This window comes from Labrus bergylta, chromosome 21 (assembly GCF_963930695.1).
Source record: "Labrus bergylta chromosome 21, fLabBer1.1, whole genome shotgun sequence".
Taxonomy (NCBI): domain Eukaryota; kingdom Metazoa; phylum Chordata; class Actinopteri; order Labriformes; family Labridae; genus Labrus; species Labrus bergylta.
The window spans coordinates 9,326,976-9,348,161 of record NC_089215.1 but is presented as its reverse complement, the minus strand read 5'-3'; the positions used below and the strand labels follow the sequence as shown (position 1 = coordinate 9,348,161).

Here is a 21,186-nt window from a genome sequence, read left to right as displayed (position 1 = left end):
GTGCACCTGTAGAGCGCAGACAGATTCTCAGACTAGAGGAAGATGTACAATTTCTGCGAGTTTAAAGCTCCTCTGGAGATTACCACAGTATTCATATTTACAGCATTGATGTGACATGCTGCTTAATTGTACCAACATCAGTTATTTATTTCATGACTTTTAGCCTGCCATTATAACCTTGCCAAACGCACTACAAGGGATTGTAAGTAATATTAGGGCAAATAGATATTATTAAAGCTAATTCATCAAAATGACTTCTTGACTGGAGTCCCCATTATTCGATTTGTTCTTTAAGTCGCATCTCATTTGTATTAATGAGCCTCAGTGCGACCTGACCTTGGCCCCAGACAAATAATTATAGTTTTCCTTGGCATGATGTTTTTGCACAGAATGACGGGATCAGTCCGTCATGTCTGCATTGGCAGCGGCCCATTTGGCTACTCACCAAAGAGAAACGTATTATTACAAAGTGGGTGTAACTTCCTTATGCCAATCACAAAGTGCTGGTTTGGCATTTCTGCATTCCTGCGGCTGGCAGCTGTTAGCGATTTCTCTGACAACCTTTTAGGGAACCCGACTGGGGCTTTCCCGTCATTAACAATTATAAAAGAAAAATCTCCCTGCATGCATATTGCACACACACACACACCCACACACACACACACACACACACACACACACACCCACCCACACACAAATGCAATGGCTTTATACACGGAGGCCAGGGAAATATGGCCATGTGAACTCATTTGAGTTTGGCGCTGTACTTTTAAATGATGCAGAGAAAATGTTAGAAATACTTTAATATAATGAGCTCCAAAACAACTTCACAAACTACACTAAGTAAAGTAAATGAATGTACGGTACTTCAAAGCAGTGTTAACAATTAAAAAAACAAACAAACTAGAAAACACTGGCTGTGCCATGGCTGTACAATCATCTAACCGCCGAATGTTTTTTTTTGTCAAACTTGATTTAATAATACATGTTCAATTTTTTATTCTACTTTAAATCTGCAAGTAGAGCAGCCTCAGTATAGATCATGAAGAAATAACAAGAAACTTCTGTCTTGAATTATTGAAGGACAAGACGTGTGAAGTTTCCTTTTTTTTTTCGCCTTATTGACAACAAATCACATAAAAGAATCAAAAGCAACACACATTGATCTTCCACAACAAGGTGTTGCCTTTGTGCAAACCAAGTGTGATTAGTGCGTTATGAACACATTTACAAGCGACACCTATGCACAATCTGACAGGTTCTTTAACCTTTAATTCAAGACAAACATGGCCCATTGTTGTTTATTTTGAGTCAAACAAAAAACTGCCTCACTAGAGCCACGTGTTGATTAATTAGCTGCATTAAAGGGCTCCAACAATCAGCAATATTTATTAGATATAAGAATTTAAGGCAATGCACAATACGATAGGCGCTCTCTTTTTTTTTTTTTGTTGTTTTACCAAAAATTGACAGTTGTTTTAGTGTTAGTTGTTATAGCTGTACACAGTACATTGTTTTCCACCTTTTTTGTGTTTTTTCAACTTGCTTTTCTTCCTACTGAAGAGGTCTTCTTGCTCTCTGATACTCACAGCTGTGTAACAATATATTTCCCCTGAAAGAGGCCATGTCTGACATTGGCCCGAGACATTATTACAGTAAGACTATATTTATGTTGGATGAAGATGAGATGTTGATCTTTATACGCACAGTTGGATTATTCTGGAGAACAAGCCCAGCTTGTTAGCCTCCTGCTTATTTAGTCTTCCTGCAGGGGTTACAAAGGGAAGTAAAGTTTATTGAACTTGCAATCCTTCTGCACTCATTGGTTTTTATTTCAAGGGTGCGAGAGAGACAAGGCTCTTTCCTCTGGCTCGGAGCAGATCCTCTGCGCTGCGTTGTTGTAGTGGTGACCTTGGTTCTTCTCTAAAAAAGCCTTCTGTCAGTGCACATTCTTACAGGCACACAGCCGTGTAGTGTTGGCTGAAAAACTCATTGAATCTGCTTCGCCAAAGCCAACAGGGCAGAAGGGTGCAGGTGCTGCACTGAAATTGGTTTGCTTTTTGCTTAAAAAGTAAAGTGTGCTTCACCCAGAATGGCTCTCTCTAAACAGTCTCTGAAGCCAGAACGGGCTCCCTGCGCTCCACTTTTGGGTTATGGTTTCACTGGAATTAAAAAGTCTGTTTACACTGTGTGAAACAAATATACAGCGTGAATTGGACGGAGATACTAAGACTGTATATTGGGTTATGAAAACGGCTCAGATGGTGATATGTGGCTATTCCAGTAAATATTCCAAGTAGGATGGGAGTTAGGTGAATCAGTCTTGGCACTTGTTCAGTTTTGAAAGATTACTATGAGACTATGATTCGATGGAGAAAATATACTGAATGAGATTGAATTCGCTTTTTTGGCAGAGATAAAGCCTTCTTGGCACATGGAACAATATCTAAATAGAAATCACATTTTTCACTCCAGTTAGATTTAACTGGAGTGCATTGTCCTCCTTCTCTGGCTCAGAAACTTTGCCGCCTAGAAATGGGGAAAAGTTGCAACCGCACAGTTTCGGTATGTTAACATTATTGGCACGCGGGGGTGTTATATCTGGCAAGGAGAATCCATTTTGAGACTCTGGAAATACAGTATATGTAAAGAGAATCCGTCGCAGGCCTTAGTTTCTTCTCCTGGCCTGCAGAACATTAAATAGGTCAGTAATATTTCCCTTCTTTTTGTTGTAAAACGCACAGGATACAGGGCTGAATCATTAGCGTGGATGGAATCCAGAGCATTAATGGTAACCAGGCAGAGTCGAATGACATTGTTATTGCAGCCGTTCCCGGGCAAAGTGAGGGGAGCTGAAAATTTATATTTGATTTATTGCAGGGTTTTGAATTTATGTTCCAAGTCTCGATAGGAAAGTAAGTGATCTTTTTCGCCTGGCTTCTCACAGGAGAGAGAGAGAGAGGGTGAGAGAGAGGGTGAGAGAGAGAGAGAGAGAGAGAGAGAGTAAGGGCCCCACAGCAGCATCTGGAGTTGGAAACGTCTCTGTATCAAACGGAGCTCCTTCTACTTTCGCTTTTTGCGCCGCTTAACCACCAAGAATTTACACCTGTAGGGGATATAGTATTACTATGTTTATTGGACCGAATTCAAGTCGAAGCCTGGAGAAATTATCACATGATTGAAATAAGCTGCTCTTTGTGGGAGAACTCGAGCAACAAGTTACCAGACACTTTATTTTCACTCTGTGCTAACTGATTACCCGCTATTTGCTCCTATATGCTATTCAAGAGTGGAGCGAAGTCACTGTTTACCTTGGTTTATGATGTACTCAGAAGTATCTGATAGCGTAAGTGTCTGCAAATATTATGACATTGATATAAGGATCTTTAATTTTCTCTGCTCAAGTGCTGTTATTTATATGGAGTTTCTTTTTTTTCTTTTTTTTTTTGTTGCCAACTGCGCACGGATAAGAGCAGAAATATACCGCTAACTGTCACTGTGAGTGTGCTTTTGACTTCCTGAAACATCATATCTTCACATTATTATCTGCTTGAAGTTATGATACGAATACCATTCTTTATGGTTTGGTAATAAGTGTCTTATTTTTCATAGGGACGCGCGGCATTATTTATCACTGGCAGTGTTCACGGGGATTAATGATGCATAACTCTGTCGGAGTTGTCTGGCGTGCAGCACCAGCCGTAGGAATCTGGAAGGTTATCAGAGCAATAAATCCCAAGTTTTTCCGCCGTTGTTTGTCACGATGCACTGCAGCAGCCAGTACTTATGACGGTTCCAGCTTGCCCCCTCTCTCTCCCCCCCCAACACCCCACCATCCTTTCCTCTTCTCCCTTTCCCTGTAAGCCGTCAGGAAAAATAACACGACTTGTTTAAGCTGCCAGTCGATAACGCGGAATTTGATCGCACAACCTCAGAGTTCAAAGCGGGCGACTGTTCTTGAATCTTTTACTTATTGCGACGATCCTGTCTGCTTCCAGCTGGATGATGGGGTGTAGATAAGCAGCGCGCACACACTCTCTCCACCTCATCTTGGCGATGAGAACACGAGCACAGGCTGTTCAGTCTTGCATTTTAACTGTTTTGTCAATTGCCGTCATCCAATCCTGTTATGTCTATAAACTGAGAATTAAATTAGGTGTGCAGACTGTTACACAAGTTCAATCCATACTGGCCCAACAGCAGTATTTCTTTCATCATGGCTTATTTTCTCTGTTTAATTTATCGGATCAATTGGCCCTTTAACTTGCCGAGCAGGAGGAAGCCATCCGTGCATTGTCCATGATCCGGGCAGGGAGGAAGATTTAGTCTATTAGTGCAATGATAGGTCTTTTACTGCGGCGAGCTCGCTGATTGAATGGCATCCTTCTCAAGGTCAGGCCCGAGCTAAGAGCTATTTTCTGCTTACCTGTGCAGCCAGGCGGCCACGGAATCTGCACACAAACTGCCTTTACATCAGCGAGCTTAGTAAGCGGAGACGCTCATCACTGATATTTCCAGCTGGTAACATGAAGAGAGGAACCTCTTTGCCTGCAGAGAAAGAAAAAATAAAAAGGACACAAAGGCATGAGTAATATGATAAGTGGGATCTTGCTATGGTGCGTAAAGACATCAGGAATGTTGTTTTTTCGATCGGCGCCAAGGGCCGAATCACATCCTCCCATTGTGTTCCTGTCAAAGTTAACCAGTGAGTTAAATGGGAATCAGTTCGCGGGGACTGTGCAGACAGATCAGAGGTCAAACTGGGAGCACAGCTGTTTGGTCTGCTTGTTTCTAATGAAGTGTCTGCAGTTTCTAGCCTGTTTTGTTTTTGGCTGAAATAATTCAACATGATCACCATGGTCATGTTGTTTAAGCTGCTTATGTTCAGGGACCCACTTTCTATATGTTTAAAATACGGCTAAACCATATAGAAGTGTGTCAACAATGGATGTACCGTGAGATTAGGGTCAGTCATGTCTGGGATGGATCCTTTTTTTTTTTTTTTTTTTTGTGGAGTAATCTCAATCATCTTGATGTGGCGGTAAATAATGTCACAGATTGAAGTCACAACACTCATTAAAGCTCGCTTCCTCCCAGCAGCGAATGTTTTGGAAGTGAATTTTCCGCACTGCCACATTGAATTTACCCGGGCCTGACCTGCGCTAAACCCTCAACCGGGGCTGTCATTTGGCGTATGTTCAGAAAGTAAAAAAAAAAATCTCTTCGGTAACACGGATCACCCGCGCTGTCACCGTATCCAGGGGGGGCGCTGCCACCTCTGCGAGATCAAAGCACCGTGCAAATCCGCCATACTGCAAACAGGGGAGATGTTGGAGGAGTGGAGTGTGTGCATGTGTGTGTGTGTGTGTCTGTGCGTGTTTGTGTGCAGATCTAATTCACCTGTGCAAGGGGCCGAGCACAGCTGCACTCCCACCAGCTGGAAGCCCCACAGACTGCAGATAGGATTAGAGGCTTTAGCTGCAAAGGTCCCTCATCATCTCTCCATCTGAACCTTGTATGGCATCAACCCCTGCAAACACAAACACCACTTTATGATCACTTAATAACGCCGCCCATGCAAGCTCACACACTCTGTAAATCAGTTCATGTGCCTTTATAGCCTCCATTGTCTCTGCAGATAAATAGGACAACCCAAAAGCTGCCTGAGAGTCCCAGCCCATGAATCTGGTGTGGAGGTATTTTCTCTCTCCCCCCCCCCCCCCCCCCGCCCCCCACAGATAGGTATCACCATTGTGAAGCTCCTTCCCGGTTTCTGTATCCGAGCTCATCCCCTCATGCCTGCCAGGTAAACCCGTCTGCCTCTTCGCTGCTGCTGCTGCTGCGATAGGGGAGTTTGGCTCTGACTGACTGAAACAACATCGCCTTGTTTATCCTGTAAATAATTCACCCCTCCCGGGCAACAGAAAACAAAATCAAGGTTGTGTGTTTAACAAGGGAGGCGAGGAATGAAGAGGAGCCAAAGACAGAGGGGGGAAAAAAAAAAATCAAAAAAAAAATCAGGTGTTTCCTTTTTTAAATAAACTTGCCGCCTGGGGACGGCGACACATCCCTGATTCCTATGCAGTGCGAAGATGCAGCCGTGAGATGTGTTAAGAGGTGTGTGTGTGTGTGTGTGTGTGTGTGTGTGTGGTTGGGGGAGTTGTGTGTGTGGAGGGGTTTATTTTGTGTGCTCACTGAACTTGCCCTTTTGATAGCTCTCTGAAGAGGGTGCAGAGATACTGTCTGGGACGTTCTTGTCGTGTTTAACATCAGAACCTATGGAGTGTGTCAGCGCATCATCCAGTTTGATGCTTATCATCGGGGGCTGTTCCTGGGAGCTGTCACCTTCCCGCCCGCCCGCTCGCCTGCTACCATGGCTGTGTCACACATGTGGACATGCGAGCTGCTTTTGTTTGTTTGGGTGCTTTGTGTTGTCTAGCATCAACCCCTGGGGTAGTGTCCCAGTCTGAAGTGTCTAGTTTTGACTGGGCATCTCTTTCTCACATGTAGCTTCCGATATGTTCTATGTTTTTTGTTAGTTTAAAAAAAAAAAAAAAAAAAAAAAAAGGGCTGGTAGTATGTACAGTGCTAGGTAATTCAATTGTGACACATTTCTAAGTGTGCCATTTCTGCATTCATTAAACAAAGTAATTATTTATGTACCGTCTTTTTTTTTCATTATAGTCTTTTTGTTTGCAGAATGTCAGTGAATAAAGAAACCACACACATAGAGGTTGGAAAAATTAATTTATGTAAAAATCAAGATTCTTACCTTCTTAGATTTTGAATACATTTGTAACTTCCAAAAATAGATTATCATTTTTTTGGCTAATCAGTCACTCCCTGCTAAATGCTAAGGCTAGCTCTTTAACTCAGTAGAATGCCAAATGGAGCGGCAAGAAGTTCAGCCGGTCTCATGGATGACTGGAGTAGATCCTGAAGTTTGGACTAATTCAAAAATACACTTTGAATCGTGACCCCAAGAATCGAAATCGAATTGAATCTTGAGACACCCAAAGATTCCCAGCACCTACACACATATATCTTTACACTTTGAAAACCAATAAGCTGGCATTAAGAGTGCCACATGTGTTAAAAATAAAATCCAAAATAAACATTTTTTTTACCTCTATATATGGACAACTTGCACATATGTTCCCTTGTGTCTTTCTATTGTCATGTAACTAATAGAGGACCCCCCCCAACAAAACATCTTAATACGTACTTCTCCTTTTGTTCATGACTGATTTAAAAAAAGATACATCATATTAAAAAGTGCTTAGATGCACTGTCTCCTAACTGATTCTTGTATATTACATGTCGCCCCTTACATACTTACTCACACTCTCATCCCCAGTGTCTTATTAAAATACAAAAAGTATGCAATGATCACTTGCATAACAAAAATGCCATCTTAAGTGGGAATCATCAACAAAAAGCCCTCATCAAAGTTACTGGTCCTTGATTAATTATGCAATCTCGTTGCGGCCTCAAGGCTATTTGCATAACACAAGTTGATGGAAATGCAAATTGATTTGAACAATATTTTAATGCAAATAGCAAATGAATGAGAATCCCTATACTAATGTGGTGTCACATTGTTTAATGAGTATGGATGTAAACAGTGATCATCTTTCAACACACTACAACTCTACCCAATCAGGATTGGTGTGCGTGTGATGCAAAAATGACACTCAAAGGTCCCTTTAATAGCATTACTTTCTTAACATTTGAAAAAATGCTGTGGTGGTAAAAGGTCAGGTTAAGGGTCAAGTCTAAACCGGTCCAAATATTAGGATCAGTGAAATAAAAACCTGAAGCCTTGAGCTGTTTATCATGACTGTCTGACCCTAACTTCTTACCAAGACATCATAACAAGATACAGTCCAATACCATTTTTCCTTCCATAAGCCAATTCTAATACTTGTATTGTTGGATAAATGAATTATTTATATTGATGTTCTCAGCTCTGTAACTTTTACAGATCAACAGTTTTTTATCAATTGTACAATTGGAACCGGCAAACTATATTCACCTCAGCACTTTTGCCCATGTACCATTACACTTTGTCTGTTTTATGTAGTGTATATGTTGTATTAAGTGACTCTTCCCTGCAACCAAATTTACCTACGTGTACAAACAAAGTGACCTGAACCTGAACTGGGTTCCCCTCCAATGCTAGTGCCAATAAAAATAGTCAAATTTGGTGACTTCTTTATGTCAAACTCTACCCACTGTTGTTGTCTGGTGTGGTCACAATAATTGACATTATTCCAGTTGATTTTGTGGCTGCAAATGTATTATCACATCGGCTCAGTGCAACTGGTATACTCGGGGATAACTGACTGAGAACCTTGAAAGCAGTATCCAAAAACCTGTGGGATCCAAACAACTCTGCCTACAAGGTCACCACTGAAACTGATCAACTGGAAAGTTTCCAAAAAGTTAGTCACATTGATGTTGAATACTTAATACTTAGGCCTCATGATTTGAATGTAAGTTGTTGGTCAATGTCAAATCCAATGCTGAAGTTGAGCTAAAAAAAAAAGGAGAAACAGAGTCACCGTCCTAATACATGCAGATTTACATCATACAGTTAATAATCTCTTGAGTGTATTTTAGCTTTGACCTGCGGCCAGAGCCTAAAGGTGCAAGATAACTGTTAAACAATCATCGAAAAGGCCGACTCCCTACTGTGCTAGTGTGTAAACATGGTGATGATTCAAGCACTGATCAGAGGGAAGACAAGATCAGGATTTGATATTTCAAGCTGATATTGAGCCGGATTCCCACAAGGCTACATGCTATGCCTCCCCTTCGAGTGTTGATTGCAGAGAGGAGAATGTGGTTGACTGATCTGAAAGGAAATTACTGGAGAGCGAGCTTATCCATGCCTTTGACTGATAATCAGCTCATTATCGTGTTGATCATTTACAGCTCTCCCTCTCGCCCGCTCTCTATTCTTTTAGCTGTGTCACTGAAGCAGAGCACAGAGACTTTTAATGGCTTGGCAGGGATCCCGCTTTGGTGAGGCAGAGTTAAAACAACCCATGCTAGCCCTGGCCGGTCTCCACTTTTTACACAGCACAGGTCCCCACCCCACTTATCAACCCTCTCAGGGATGAGAAAAAATTAAAGAAAAACAACAACAGCGGCAAAACGACATATGCAACCCTGACGCGAGAGGTGCCCTAGCACCCCAACGCGGCTAACTGTGCATGAAATTGAACTGATTGGAGTTATTGACCAGAAGGCTCCAGCCCCTGAGAGGACAGGGAGGCGGGTGAGCAGGTGGGAAGAGGTTGGCTTGTGTGTTACCTGATTGAGTGAAAAATCCTCGGCCGGTTGCTTTGATGTCTGGCACTTTACAGGAAAGAGTGATTTAATGGAAGCTGCCAGACCTCATCAGTGTCAGGCCCTTTGCTCTGACGTGCTTTATATAAAAGCGCTCGCCATGACAGGTGCTGATGGACAGATGTTTGCTAGTTGTTTTTAACTGCACAATAAAAAAGAAAAAGAAAAAAAGAAACAGGGGTATCGTCCTCCACCTCTGGTTTTAAAAGACAAACTCAGGGCAAAAGGAGGATGGAAGTGGCGACCCCAGCGTGCAGCACCTTCGCCCTTTTTCTATTTTAGGAGTCTAAAAATAGCCTGGATGAATTATTTTCCGGGATTGATAAGCCTATAATTAATGTGGCCATCATTAGGCTCGGACATGTTCTTCTCAAGAGGACCGCCGCTGGAGAGGTGAAGCAAAGAGAACGGAGACTTTCTCGTCTGCCTGTTTTTAAAAGGAGCAGTTTTGCTTCTTTTTTTTTTTTTTTTTTTCCAGAGGATGGAAACTAGAGTGACGGCCAGGCCAGTTTCTCCCAGCGATGTCGCAGGAGGCGGCGCTTTGTCGTGGAGCAGCAGGATAACACACATACACACACACACACACACAGCCTCATCTATCAACTCCCCACAGAAGCCCACTGTGCTGCATCTTCAGTAGATCTGAATTGCATTGGAATTGCATCATTAATAGAGCAGAAATGATTCTCCAGCAACTCCCGCAGAATGCATTGACCCCTGAGGGAGACTAGAAACAAGACAATGTTTTTACAGGAGGAATATCTAACTAGAAGGTCCCATTACCACTTCATCAATATACAGCAGCAAGTGAGCTAGGAAGAGGAAGAAGAAGAAGAAGAAGAAGAAGAGGAGGGAATGTAATAGCTTATAGTGCTAATGGCAGTCTGAGTGCTTGAGTCCCAAACATTCAGCTGCCTCATCTCACCCGGGCTGTGTAATTGCCCTCCTGGAAGCTGCCGCGTGAAGCGGCTGCCTCCGACGTGAAGAGTGGCAGCTGCTGGATGTCGAAGAGCGGGGCCTGGGTCAGCTCCCCCAAGTGGGGCTCCTTACAACTGTGAGATGTCATAATTAATAGCAAGCTGGGGCCCCCGGGGGCCAGTGTTGGGTGGGCGGAGGGTGAGATTATTTGGGTAAATGAAAGGCAAACAGAAAGAGACACCAGACTTATTCTCCAGTTAGCATAATGTATACTTATCACTTTGCCGTCAGCGAGTGCAGCATCTTACCCCCCCTGCTTTTCAGGCATATTTTTCATGCTTGTTTGTATTAGATTTCTCTTCCTTATCTAAACGCATGAAGAGATGGTTTACTGTGGTGTATCATGGGAACTTATTCATCTTTGGGGACCTGCGTTCTCCCTAGTTAAGTAAATATACATGAGCTTCTGTGCAAGATACAAGCTTCCAGCACCTTCAGAAAAAGCTGTTACTTCAGATTTCCTCTTTTCTCTCTCTCTCTCTTTCTCTCTCTCCGTCTCTCTCTCTCTCCGTCTCTCTCTCTCTCTCTCTCTCTCTCTAAAACATGCCGCCTGGGGGTAAATCTTACTCTGTCTCATCTGCTGCTTAATTTCACTGGAGCGGCCCTCAGTAATGAAGCGCCTTGATGTACATTTGCCAATTTCTGCCTCTGCCACTGCGGTATAATTGGGATGTGACTAAGCATGAATACCCGGCGCAGGGTTGGTTGACCTCTCGGCGACCCCGCGAATAGCGCTTTTGTCATAATGGAGGTATTATCTCACATAATCTGGGAATGGAGAGGGATTGTCTGCAGGGTGCCAGGGATGGAAATGAATTGATATAACTCCACTGCTACTGTGCAACCACAGAGGAGGAATAAAAAAAAAAAAACTGTTAGATACATTTTTTACATGCTCATAATGAAGACATTTTCTTCTTATCTGTCGCTGCTTTGTGTTTGTTGGAGTAGGAGAGCAGCTTCTGGCAAAAGCAGGGAGGGAGTTTTGATTCTGTGGCACTAGAGAGGATTTTTTTTTTACGTGTGTGTGTGTGTGTGTGTGTGTGTGTCAGCCTTTTCCCTGCGTGGGTGCACTGTGAACTCATGCACAAGTCTGTGTGTATGTGTGTCTGTTAATGACCCTGTAAAATGACAAGCTGAGCTGGCAGTGAGAGTACAGCCGACGGTCAGAGAAAGAGGGAGAGGAGGTGGAGGTGGCAGGAGAGTTCAGATGGAGGTGGGGTTTGAGGGGGGGGGGGGGGGGGGGGGGGTCTGTGGTTCTAGTGTGATTCACCATGCTGTCATCAAAGGGGATGGGGGGCCCCTGAGTGGCCCTCTCTATTCCCACCTGAGAGGGCCTGCAAATGGAGGGGCCGCGTTGTCATTATTTACAGCCTGCAGCTCCTAACCTTGGATTCGGAGCTCATCACGGCGGAGGGAAAATCAGATAGGACTTGACGTGTACCCGAGCCGGTGACCTTGATAAGTGTGAGGTGCCTGCAGCAAGAGGTTAGGGAAAAAGAGCTCACTTTTGTCAGCGTTCGCTTTGGATCTGCGCCTGCGTGTTGTACATAGATGTGTGTTTGTGTTCTTTCAAAGCAGGTAGGGAGGGGTGAGGAGGAGTCAAGGCTGTATGACTGAACGATGACTCAAGATGACACTTGGAAGGCCCACTTATGAGCCAGCATACAGCAGGCAGATGCAGCATTACTCTTATCTTTTGGCAATAAAAGATCAGGTGACTGTTGACGATCTCTTCAGGGAAAGTCACTTCACACATGTATTCCTTGAAAATAGTTTACCATTCATCAAGATAACATATCAAACATTTTCTTTCAAAGGTGGGACTTTATCAGTCTTTTGTGCTTAACATCGCTCTAATTTGAGTGCTTTTGGTTTCTGGCTGACAGAAAGAATATAACTTGAATATGTCGCCTTGAACTCGGGATATTTAATCGGTTAAAAAAAAAACATATAAAAACTTAAGTAATTAATAGGGTAGTTTGGATTTTTTAAAAGGAGGTTGTATGAGGTACGTATCATCAGTGAATTTATTACCTATTGCAGCTGGCTGTCAGGGTCCAAAATTCACTTTTTGACTTACCAGCGATGGTGATAGGTGGATTTAAAAAAATCACCAAAATATTAAATTGTGTTTTTGTTTTACATACATTTGTATCAATACATTTAATTGTGTTAATAAGTCACGGATCATTTTACCAGACAATATTTAGAATGAATGTATTTGCTCACTTTTACTTTTTAAAAAGGTAGTGCCAAGGCCACCCCTGCTGCCGTTTGGAACCGCCCCTGCATTGTAACAAACTCAAACACTCATTGAAGCGAAGCGTGTCTTGGTAGATTGGACCATGCTAGTGAAATGATATTGGCCTCAGAGAGCTATGGTTAGATGCACTGAATATAAACTTCAAACCTCCAAGCACCTCACAAAGACAACTCTGCACTTGCATTGGTCATATATTTTAAATGAGAAATTATCCAGATGGACACTTGCTGAGGGGCACTGTCGTACCCAAATAAAACGACTTGCCAAACAACCACAGAAGTAGTCCTCTCTGTCTATCTGTCTGTTTCCATCTGCGAAAAGTAATTCCTCTGTGTAGTCTAGTTCATTAAAGAATCCTCATTTTGCTCCAAACCCTACTCGCAGGGCTACATAAGCTTAGCTTCTGTATCACTTCTGCGGCCAGCTTTTCCAAACAGGGGCCTTTATGAGTGCTTGCTGCTGGTGATTAACTGTCTAATAATCAAAAATGTTGCTTTCATAGATCGTTCAAATAATCATTATTTTGCAGCCTGATGTTTTATAATTTTAAGCCCAGCAATAAATCCCCGACCTGATCAGCTGTGTTTCTATTTTTGCAACCTTGGTCTAATATCACACCTGGCCCTTTCTAAAAAAAAACAACTCTGTAATTTTCTTTTCCTTATTTGATTATTTATTCTTCCATCTGAACTAGTTACCTGGAGACCAATGGGGAGAGGTGGTTGCAGGTTGCAAAAAAAAAAAAAACAGCAAGGGAGAGCATCTCTGGATGGGTGATGAAAATGCATTTTTCTTCCCCCTGCCGAGATACTATTTGGTCGTGTGAAATGATTAATTTCACACATATACAGGTCATCCCCAAAAGCAGCAACATCTCATTCACAAGGGGCCCCCGTCAGCAACAAAACAGGAGGCTGCGATAAAATGAGCAAACAGCAGCACGTACTGTACGTCAATAAATCTTTGGAGGTTAAACCTGAGCTCTGTAGAATTTGAGCATCCCCCACCACCACCACCACCACCACCACCCCTCCTCATTCGCTCTCTCATCAAAGTAAAAGTCACTGAGTACATCAGATGTGTCGAGACCCCCTCCCCCCCCCAAAAAAAAAAAAAATAAATAAAATGAAAAAATTTTAAAAAAATAAGATGGCAGACTAGCAGTTTGGGCTGCATCCTGTGGTAGCAGGTACACACTCACACACACTGTGTTTGCATAAGCAGGATTGAGCCTTGAATTATGGGGTTTGTGTAAATAAGAAGATGAGACTGTTTTTAGCACACAGGGAGAGGAGGGAGCGCTCGGATGAGAACAGTGCCTCTATGTGGAGCTGAATTGGTCTTGGGTTGTTTACGACAGCTCGCAGCCCTCATATATCACAAGCAGTATGTTTCCTGTGAAGCTACAGTTTGTATGCCATCTGCCTTAGCTGAACTTGACCATTCAAGCAGACTTATATTTTGTAAACTGAGCTCACTGTAACTGCTGTTTTCTGTTTTTCTCTTCCATAGTGGATGATCCAGAAACCCCACAAGGTTGCTACCTTCTTCGGGTGCATCGGAACGGACCACTTCGGGGAGATCCTGAAGAAGAAGGCCGAGGAAGCCCACGTCGACGCGCATTACTACGAACAGAACGAGGAGCCAACCGGTACCTGTGCGGCCTGCATCACCGGAGACAATAGGTTAGCCACCTTTTTTTTTAGTCACCCCTGACCAAAGAATGAGCCTCCAGCTCAGATTTGGAAAAACTCCTTTTGGTTCATTCTTACATCCGCAGGCAGGCAGTCGACTCCTCAGGGCTGGAAGTCATAACAGAGAATCATAGCTGGGCTCACACATCAAAAGGAAAAAGAACAGCTTGAGTGTGTTTTTTTCCAGGCCCCCGCTCAGTCTCTGCCGCCCCAGTGGGTTGTCATCCATCTATAGGCTGACAGTAGCAATGTGTTAGAGATGGCTGGGATATCCCGGCTCTCACCTGTCAGCCTTCTCGCCTGTAAAAAGGGGGCTTTAGCGACTCACGCTAGCAGCAGCAGCATCATCATCATCATCATCAGCACGTCTGAGACAGCAGAGGTCAAAGCCTGCACACAGAAATATCACGAACAGAGAGGGCTCTAGTTCATGATAGACCAGGTGTGGATCAATAACCTCCTTCTCTAAACACTCCCCCTCCTCTGCAGACCTTCATCTGCAGCTACTGGACATGTCAGTCAGTCAACGGGCTGGACCTCAGCCGCCCCGGGAGCCGGCCCCGCTGAATGGTCTTAGTGGGCTTGTTTGATGTGGGCTCTGACACCTGAAAAGGTCAGGTGCCGTGCTCTGGGAGACGAGCTCTGTAATATTTCTTACAGGTGTTTAACAGACAGCTCTGGAGCCCAGAGGAAAGGTCGCTGGCTGGGCTAGATTGGACGGGTGATGGCTTTGAAGGAGTGGGAGTCAGTGTGTCACATCCCCCCCAGGCTTTGATTAGTGAGAGTCTTTAAAGAGGGGGGAAAAAAGTCTACCTCAGCTACTCAGCCTGACAATTTGAGTTCCAGTCAGTAAGAGACAGTGCCGTATGTATGACTGATCGGAAGTAAGGATTTAGAAAATCAGTAGTCATAGCTTCATTCAGGCAGTCCTTAGATTATGTGAATTGCAGCCAAAAATGACTTCAACTAAATCAGCTTTTTAAAAAAATGATGCTGCATCTTTGGCCATTTTTATGTTATTTTGCCTGAAATAACATTTACAATGTTTAAAGCTTTTGGCTTGATTAAAAAAATAAAAATAAAAATACTGATAATCTTGATTTTCAAAAAGTTCTGTTCAGTTTGACTAACTATAAAACATTGTGAAGTCTTAGTTTTTTTGTTTCTTTTCCTAAATTAAGTCTTCAAGGCAAATGTTCTGCTTCCTACTCGAGCAACAAGCTTGTGTGTTGAAAAATGAAGCCAATGGTGAAGTAAACAATCAAACTACAGTTTCACGTTAGAGTTCACTTGCGGCTGGCTCAATAAGCCAAGAAATCCCCAGTAGACCCATTATTAAAATGCCCATTTTTACAGCAGATATAAACAGGTTCACAGCTTCATACACACAAAAAAAACAAAACATTTTGGTCTGAATATCTCATTCTTTTATTAGTAAGAACTGCAAGAAGGGTCCAATTTTTGAAACCAATTTTGATTAAATTCAAGATCAGAGTTTTGCATAATTAGTGTGGTGGCTGATTGAAGTATTTCCAATATGGAGACCATCATTGGGCTTCACAATACCTCTTTAGGAACCGATGGGTAATGACACTGACTTTACGTTCACAGGTGATTCCTACCCTACCATTAAGCATTGCAAACAAGTTGCTAAAGCACATGATTATTTTTACGTGTTTTCTGTGATGTACTGTGTATGATGTAATCTCTGGCATTAGCATTGAACACCCTCTGATTCCCCCCCCTCGCATTTTAAAATGTTACAGATAAGAAATCAAGCAGACTCATTTGGACTTTTAATCGTTTGATTAAGAAACTTTGCATCAAAAGCAGACATCTGTTAGATGTACAAGTTACCCTTAAGGCTCGGTTAAAGGTTGCATAGACTTAGTGTAAAAACGTGGACATACTCTGTGATGTCACCTATTGGTTTCTGAAGAGGTGTTATGAAACCCAATGATGGCGGTTGCAATATTAGAAATGCTGACTTTAGAACAATCTAGAAACAGGCAAATAGCAGTTGAGCAGGCATTTAGCTTCCTTGGCAAACGGCTACAAAGCATCAACCTGTCAGTCAACTCATCCACTCCCATATTTATAAGAAATAAAAAATCACCCATAGTCCAGTTTGTACAAATGAAGAAATAAGCTATGGAGACTACCAGCATTTTTTTTTAACCAGGCTGTAAACATGTTTATTTCTAGACAATAATTATTTGGGCCATTTTGCCTTTTTTTTCGATTAAACAGCTGAAGAGAGATGGAAATTGTTGGGAGGAGAGAGAGTAGGTGATCACGTGCAGCAAAGGGCAGAGGTTGGATTCAAACCCACTGCCGTTGCGATGAGGATTATAGCCTCTGCGCATCATAACCGCTAAGCTAGCCAGTGCCCCCAAATTGTTCGTTTTAATATGGATCCTAAGGCGGTTTCCTGGGCTTTTGAACCTGCCTGCTGTTTTTTGGACTTCCCCTTTCGCCTCGTTTTTAAAACAGTGGCGGTTTCCGCTTTGTTCCACCTGTTCTTGGGTTTTTTAATTCAATTTTGAATAGCATGTTGTGTCTCCACTTTGTCACTTTAAAATGATTGACTATTTTCTGTTTCTCTACTAGATACTACCCAATCAAATCAAGTTGAATAAGCGGTGTTGCCATTATAATGTAGGGGAGCGTTCATACTTATGCAAGCCACAGAATTTCTGTTTCGGAAAAGGTTGCGAGCCCTTTTCCACAAGAAAGATTTGTTATGAGATGCTTCGTGCTGCTTATCATGCCAACCGTGGTGAGCAGTTGTTTCTCGCCATGTAGCAACGTCCTCCTGTCATATGATCGCCTACAGTTTCCCCTAAGTAGCGATGATGGCTGCACTCATTTTGATGGCCGCTCATAAAGCGACAGCACACGAGGACTGGCTAATGAGCTGTGTTAAGATAATGCCACCTGCTTCACTTTCCAGCTCCCACTACTCACTACTCAGCTCAAGTGTTCATTTAGTCATACATGTCTGTTGGGTTTTTTTTTTTTCACCTTTTGTTAACAAAGGACCCTCTTTTCCCTAGTGATATGATAACAGGAAAAATTTGGAGGTGGCTCATTTTTTTTTTTTTTTGGCCTTGAACGTCCCTCTGTGGATAAACTCCTAAATAAATAGAGATTTCACATCAGTCCAGACATTCTTTAAAACTATCATCCTTTTATATCATGATACAACAAAGGAAAGTCTAGGCCCAAGTGTTTTTAGGGATGTTTTTGAGACAAAATTAAGATGGATGATAAGCGCGGCTGAAGATTTATGGGGTCTGTCTCGGCAGGTCCCTCGTCGCTAACCTGGCAGCGGCAAACTGCTACAAAAAGGAAAAACACCTGGACTTGGACAGCAACTGGGATCTGGTGAAGAAAGCCAAGGTCTATTATATTGCGGTAAGTGAGACCCTCTGCATTCAAAATGACTGTTCCCCAACTCTATTGCCAGAAGAGGACAAAATGTTAAGAGGCTTTATTCAAGGGAAATGCTTCACTGCGCCTTCTGCATTGTCAATATATCTATTCATCCTTTGTGGAGGGAAATGAGCTACGTTACCTATTGAGACAATACGGCTCCATTCTCTGCGTTTCCCCGCCGTCTTTGTGCGCGGCGCCGCTGCACAGTGTGAAATTGTTCTACATGTAATGCATTCATTCATTCCTTTTAACATGAAGACAAGCCAACAGGTGCTGCGGAAGTGTGGAAATTGATTATTCAAGTTCATTCTGCTTTACCCTCCCTCTCGTACACAATCTTCCCATAACACACACACACACACACACACACACACACACACACACACACACACACACACACAGATGGGGGAGGACAGATGTGGGCTTAGACATTCACACACACATGCAACCACACACACACACAAAAGCTAATGTCTTCACTTACAGCTCCTGGAGTAGGATGGCCTGCCATGCTCATGTTTCACTGTTTGGGATTACATCTAATTCTGGCAGATCAACATTTTGTCTGATCTCCAGTCAAGATGATATCCCTGAAATTGCACCAAATTCTTCGTCTATAAGCGGTTCATTATCAGGCATAAATCATCCCTACAGCCGTAGCCATCAACACTCTCTTCAACATATTCTCTCCCGAGTGAAATGCACAATGCTTCCCCTGTTGCTCACAAGTCCCCTCAACATAAATGCAGCATAGTCCAATAATGACAGAGGTCTCATAATTAGCCGCCCAGTCGCAGCAACAAACATTGGAAGAAAATTTAAAAAAAAAAAAAAAAAAAAGGGAGAGAAAAAGCCGTCAGTGGTCGTGCCAGAAAGCAGATCAGTCGGTCCATCCTCCAGAGTTTGTGTGGTCCCATTTTTAGCCTCTGCTTCGCATTAGCAAACACGGCACATCCTCTGCAAATTGGCAGTTGGGTTTTGCCCACATCCGACAGTCTTGTGCGCAGGGGAAAAGCTTCCGTGGGATTTGAGAGGGGGATAGAAGGGCCACAAATGGGTGTTTGTCAGTGCTTGGAATCTCAAACGTCTTTTTTTTTTTTTCTTGTCTTTTAAAAAAAAAAAAAAAAAATGTACCGTCCCTCCTGGGCCTCTTTGTCAAAACTTGGCGGGGGGGGGGGGGGGGGGGGGGAGGGATCATTCGCTTTATTAGAGTCCCATTCGCACTTGGAAAGTACTTAGCCAGATACACTGCCACAGCTATTCCCACTTAATACTGTGTGGCGTGTCTAGACCAGTGTTCACTAAGGCCTCCTCTCTCCATTAACCTTGTCGAGAGCACTCAGATGTATTTACCCAATTTACAGCCAGATTGTACATTCTCTCTCTCTCTAACTCAGTGTACGTACCTCTGCAGTGTATTAATGTGCTTTGTTGATTTTCATTAAAGGCCTGCAGGGTGGTATACACTCTTGTACTCCTAATCTGTGAATGTAATTACGGGAAAAGCGCGCATGTGTGTACGTTAGCATGTTTCCCCCCCGCTTGCACGTGCGTCCGCGTTTGTCGAAAAAGCATGCGCGTTAAAGAGGTGATTGATGATTCCTGGCAGAGGCTCTCAAGGTGCCTGCTACTATGTGGTGTGATTGGATGAAAACAGAATTATTAGAGGGCTTCTTGCAGCCAGTCTGGCTCATCCAGCAGCAAGCAGCAGCAGCAGCAGCAGAAGCAGCAGCGGCAGCAGCAGGACTGGTGGCAGACGCAGAGCAGGGAGGCAGCGCTGCCATTTCTCACAAAGAGAGAGAATGTTGAACTCCTGCCAAATGTTTGGTGGCAGGCTGTTGCTAGGAAATCTGGGTCCTTAGGCAAATCATTGCACAAAGACCAATAACAAAGGCGTGAGGGGGAAGAAGGAACGGCTAAACGCATTTCAGGCAGAGGAGATCTTCCTCCTTTTTTTTTTTTTTTTCCCGGGCTCTTGAATGCCATCGCTGCAGCAGTGATGTTTACAGTTATTTCTCTCCCCGACGATTGTAAACATCAGAAATGGAGGGTGATGCATTGTGTGAAGAGGAGATGAGTGACTCTAATTGGAGGGGTTGATGTGTGCGTGCTGGCCCAGTTAGCCTCATCTCTCCCCCCCCCTCCTCCTTTTTCTTCACTCCCTCTTTCCTTCCATCCCCATCCCCCTTGGCCCTCCATGGACCCCCCCCCCCCCTCCTCCTCCTCCTCTTCCTCCTCTTTTTTTTTGCTTGTCTCCTTAGCCTCTCTCTACCCTTCTCTCTCTTTCCTCAGTCTCTCAGAAACACATACACTTGCTGCTAAACACACACAGTATGCACGCACACACTCTGCAGCATACCACTGGCTTGTTTTTCCTACCACTGAGCGCTTTGCCCTGTAATTTGATCTCCACTGTTTGATGCATCCTCCATGATGCCACTTTGAATTAACCTATGGCTCTACAGCTCTCCTTAGCCCTGGCAAATAAAATGGCCTCTCCCCACTGATGCCATTTACATTTCAGAAATGCATGAACCACTTGGTCCATGTCGCAGTTTAAACAAAAAAATGAAAAAGAGGGGGAGACGAACGAGACAATTGACTGTGAAAAGGCCTGTTAATGACTGGGCGCAGATGGTCAGAAATAACCCAAGGATAGACGGAGGAGACACTCGCCTCTGCCAACTGGCCTGGTACACAAAACTCACCCAATGAGACACAAGCTGCAGTGCTGTTAGGTCACAAACCTGATCACAGCTGCGGACGCTGTTCGCTTGCGCCCTAAGCTAATGGTGCAATCCCCGTTTGCCTGCGAGAGGTTAGCCACGCCCAAGGACAAAAAAAAAAAAAAAAACACAACTAGCTCACCTTTTATCTTTTTTTTTTTTTTTTTTTTTTTCAAACAGCGCAGCAAGTTGAAGCAGAAAGCCTCACACTGGCACACTGCATATAGCATTAATTGGCAGTTGTATTCTTGCCCTCACTGCAGGGGAAAGCTGAGTTCAGCTTCAGTCACTGTAGCATAATATGCAAGAAGGGGAGGGCAAAAAAAAAAAAAAAAAGCGCAATACTGGCACCACAAGCAGCAAGTCAGACTGCTTACACTCCAGAGTGGCACACACACACACACACACACATTGTTCCTCCGCCCAACCAGCCCCTGCAATTTGCAGCCAAAAAAAGTGAAGAGGGAGGTTTTCCACACACACACACAACGAAGTGACATCTCATCAGCCAGCCGAAGGGCTGATTAGCACAGAGGTGACTGCGGCTGTGTCTCTGTCCAACTCGGAGGGCCACACTGTCCTCATGCTGACCTTGAGCCTCCTCTCTCCTTCTTTTCTATCCTCCTATCTTCTTCTACTCTCTCTCTCTCTCTCACTTCTGCTCTCTATCTCCAAAATTTCTCCCCTTCTCCCTCCACCCTCCCTCCCTCCCTCCCTCTCTCATTTTCTG

At 43.5% G+C, this 21,186-nt stretch overlaps 1 protein-coding gene across 2 annotated transcripts in view; it reads left to right on the top strand.

Annotated features, from left to right (window-relative positions):
- Window positions 1–21,186, top strand: part of LOC109992994 (adenosine kinase) — a 117,943-nt gene that overhangs the window by 34,392 nt on the left and 62,365 nt on the right. For both annotated transcript variants that reach the window (XM_065949602.1, XM_065949603.1), the window contains exons 5-6: window positions 14,111–14,283; window positions 17,601–17,709. In XM_065949602.1, coding sequence (XP_065805674.1) covers window positions 14,111–14,283; window positions 17,601–17,709 — 282 coding nt within the window. The remainder of the gene's footprint in view (window positions 1–14,110; window positions 14,284–17,600; window positions 17,710–21,186) is intronic.